The sequence below is a fragment of the Octopus bimaculoides genome, chromosome 2 (assembly GCF_001194135.2).
Source record: "Octopus bimaculoides isolate UCB-OBI-ISO-001 chromosome 2, ASM119413v2, whole genome shotgun sequence".
In the NCBI taxonomy this organism is placed as follows: Eukaryota; Metazoa; Mollusca; class Cephalopoda; order Octopoda; family Octopodidae; genus Octopus; species Octopus bimaculoides.
In genome coordinates this window covers 158,232,357-158,234,272 of record NC_068982.1, presented here as the reverse complement: position 1 = coordinate 158,234,272, position 1,916 = coordinate 158,232,357, and the positions used below count along the sequence as shown (strand labels likewise).

At 33.8% G+C, this 1,916-nt stretch overlaps 1 protein-coding gene across 3 annotated transcripts in view; it reads left to right on the top strand.

Moving 5' to 3' along the window:
- Positions 1–1,916, top strand: part of LOC106874384 (glutamate receptor ionotropic, kainate 2) — a 1,088,700-nt gene that overhangs the window by 1,016,566 nt on the left and 70,218 nt on the right. For all 3 annotated transcript variants that reach the window (XM_014922100.2, XM_014922098.2, XM_052965681.1), the window contains one exon: positions 1,370–1,556. In XM_014922100.2, the coding sequence (XP_014777586.2) occupies positions 1,370–1,556 (187 nt within the window). The remainder of the gene's footprint in view (positions 1–1,369; positions 1,557–1,916) is intronic.

Below are 1,916 nucleotides of genomic sequence, written 5' to 3'. Positions count from 1 at the left end.
ATATATATATATATATATACCTATGTGAGTGTGTCTTTGTGTCTGTATTTGTCCCCCTATCAACGCTTGACAACTGGTGTGGGTATGTTTATGTCCCCGTAACATAGCAGTTCAGCAATGTAAATCAATAAAATAAGTACTAAGCTTAAAAAATGAATCCTGAGGACGATTTGTTCGACTAAAATCCTTGAAGGCGGTGTTCCAGCATAGCCGTAGTCAAATGTCTGAAACAAGTAAAAGAATTATAAAAATGTCAAAGAATATATTCTATTAAAATTTAATAGTATTAACAGAGTGACTCAAAGTTTGAGGGTCCCGTACGTTGGCACTTATGAAACTTACTTTGTTAAGTGCCAACGCACGAAATTCTCTGACCTTCAGTCATGCTGTTACTTCTACTAAATATTCGTAAAAAATATATACATATACTCATATTCTAAGTACTATTTTTCCTGTCTGCATCAACATACCTTAGTGTATGTGTGTGTGTTTGTGTGTGTGTGTGTGTGTGTGTGTGTGTGTGTGTGTGTGTGTGTGTGTGTGTGTGTGTGTGTGTGTGTGTGTTTAGTTGAGATTAAATTTCTTTACTTAACTTACTGATTCAAAATAAACTTGTTTAATAATAAATATACTTCTAATGAGAAAGAAAATGAATGAAACGAATTAATGAAATTTGCAACAGAATGAAATAGAAATGTGTGGGTGGAATGAATATTTTGCCTAAGGAACCTTGGTGATAATTCCAGACCTATTTCGACCGTATTGGACCTCCTCAGCGAAGTATAATCTACTTGGAATTGTCAGTCATAATCATACACCGGCCAGTGATGGTTATTATTGTGTGCGCAAATATTTCACTGATTAGAGATATTAATACAAAAATGATTCGAAAATAACTTCTCAGAAATAATTTCTGTATGAAGAAGATACTGTAGTAAAGCAGAACAATAAAAAGAATGTTTAATCATTTGCAAATAAAGGAGTGACAAGAAAACATGTTCTTCTGCCTTCGTTCCTCTCATTAGACTGTCTCACGGATGACTTCTAATACAGTCAACATATCTGCTACATTGTCAGTATAACAAGCAACTAACATAATTCTCACTGCATACCTTCATTTCATAACAATTTCTATTTCGCTCTTCTAATAAACGTATTTCTAACTTTCTTCTTTAATTCTAGCACTCGCTCAAATTAATTTCTAAGCACCTACATTTTCATTCTTCTTTCACTTTTATCGATATCTATTTCGCTTTCTCGTTCATTCTTTCATTCATTCATTCAGTAAGTCATTCATTCATTGCTTTATTATACACATATGTTCGCAATAAATAACTTACATTAGCACTTTTCCTATTTCTGTTTCCAGGTTTGGGTATATGTGGTAGCAGCTTACTTGTGCGTCAGTTTTATGCTGTTCGTACTAGCTCGCTTCAGTCCTTATGAATGGTATAACCCACATCCTTGCAACCCAGATTCTGATGTAGTGGAGAACCAATTTACAATTCTCAACAGCCTCTGGTTTACTGTCAGCTCGTTGATGCGGCAAGGTGACTGTACGTGTTCTAAGCTACTTTTGCATTTATATCCACAACGGCACATGTACTCACTTACACAAAAAAACACATGCACGCGCATACGCAATTTCATACACACAAGTTCATACACAGTATATTGACACACTTGTCGGTATACAGAATCGTATCCATATCTATGTGTGTACACACACACACACACACACACGCACACACACATATATGCGTGTGTGTGTAGGTATACATGTATATACATATGTATATATGTATATATAAGTACGCATATGTGCGTATATATACATATAAATGAGTGTGTATATATATGTATACATATATATATATATACACATACATATATATATATATATATATATATATATA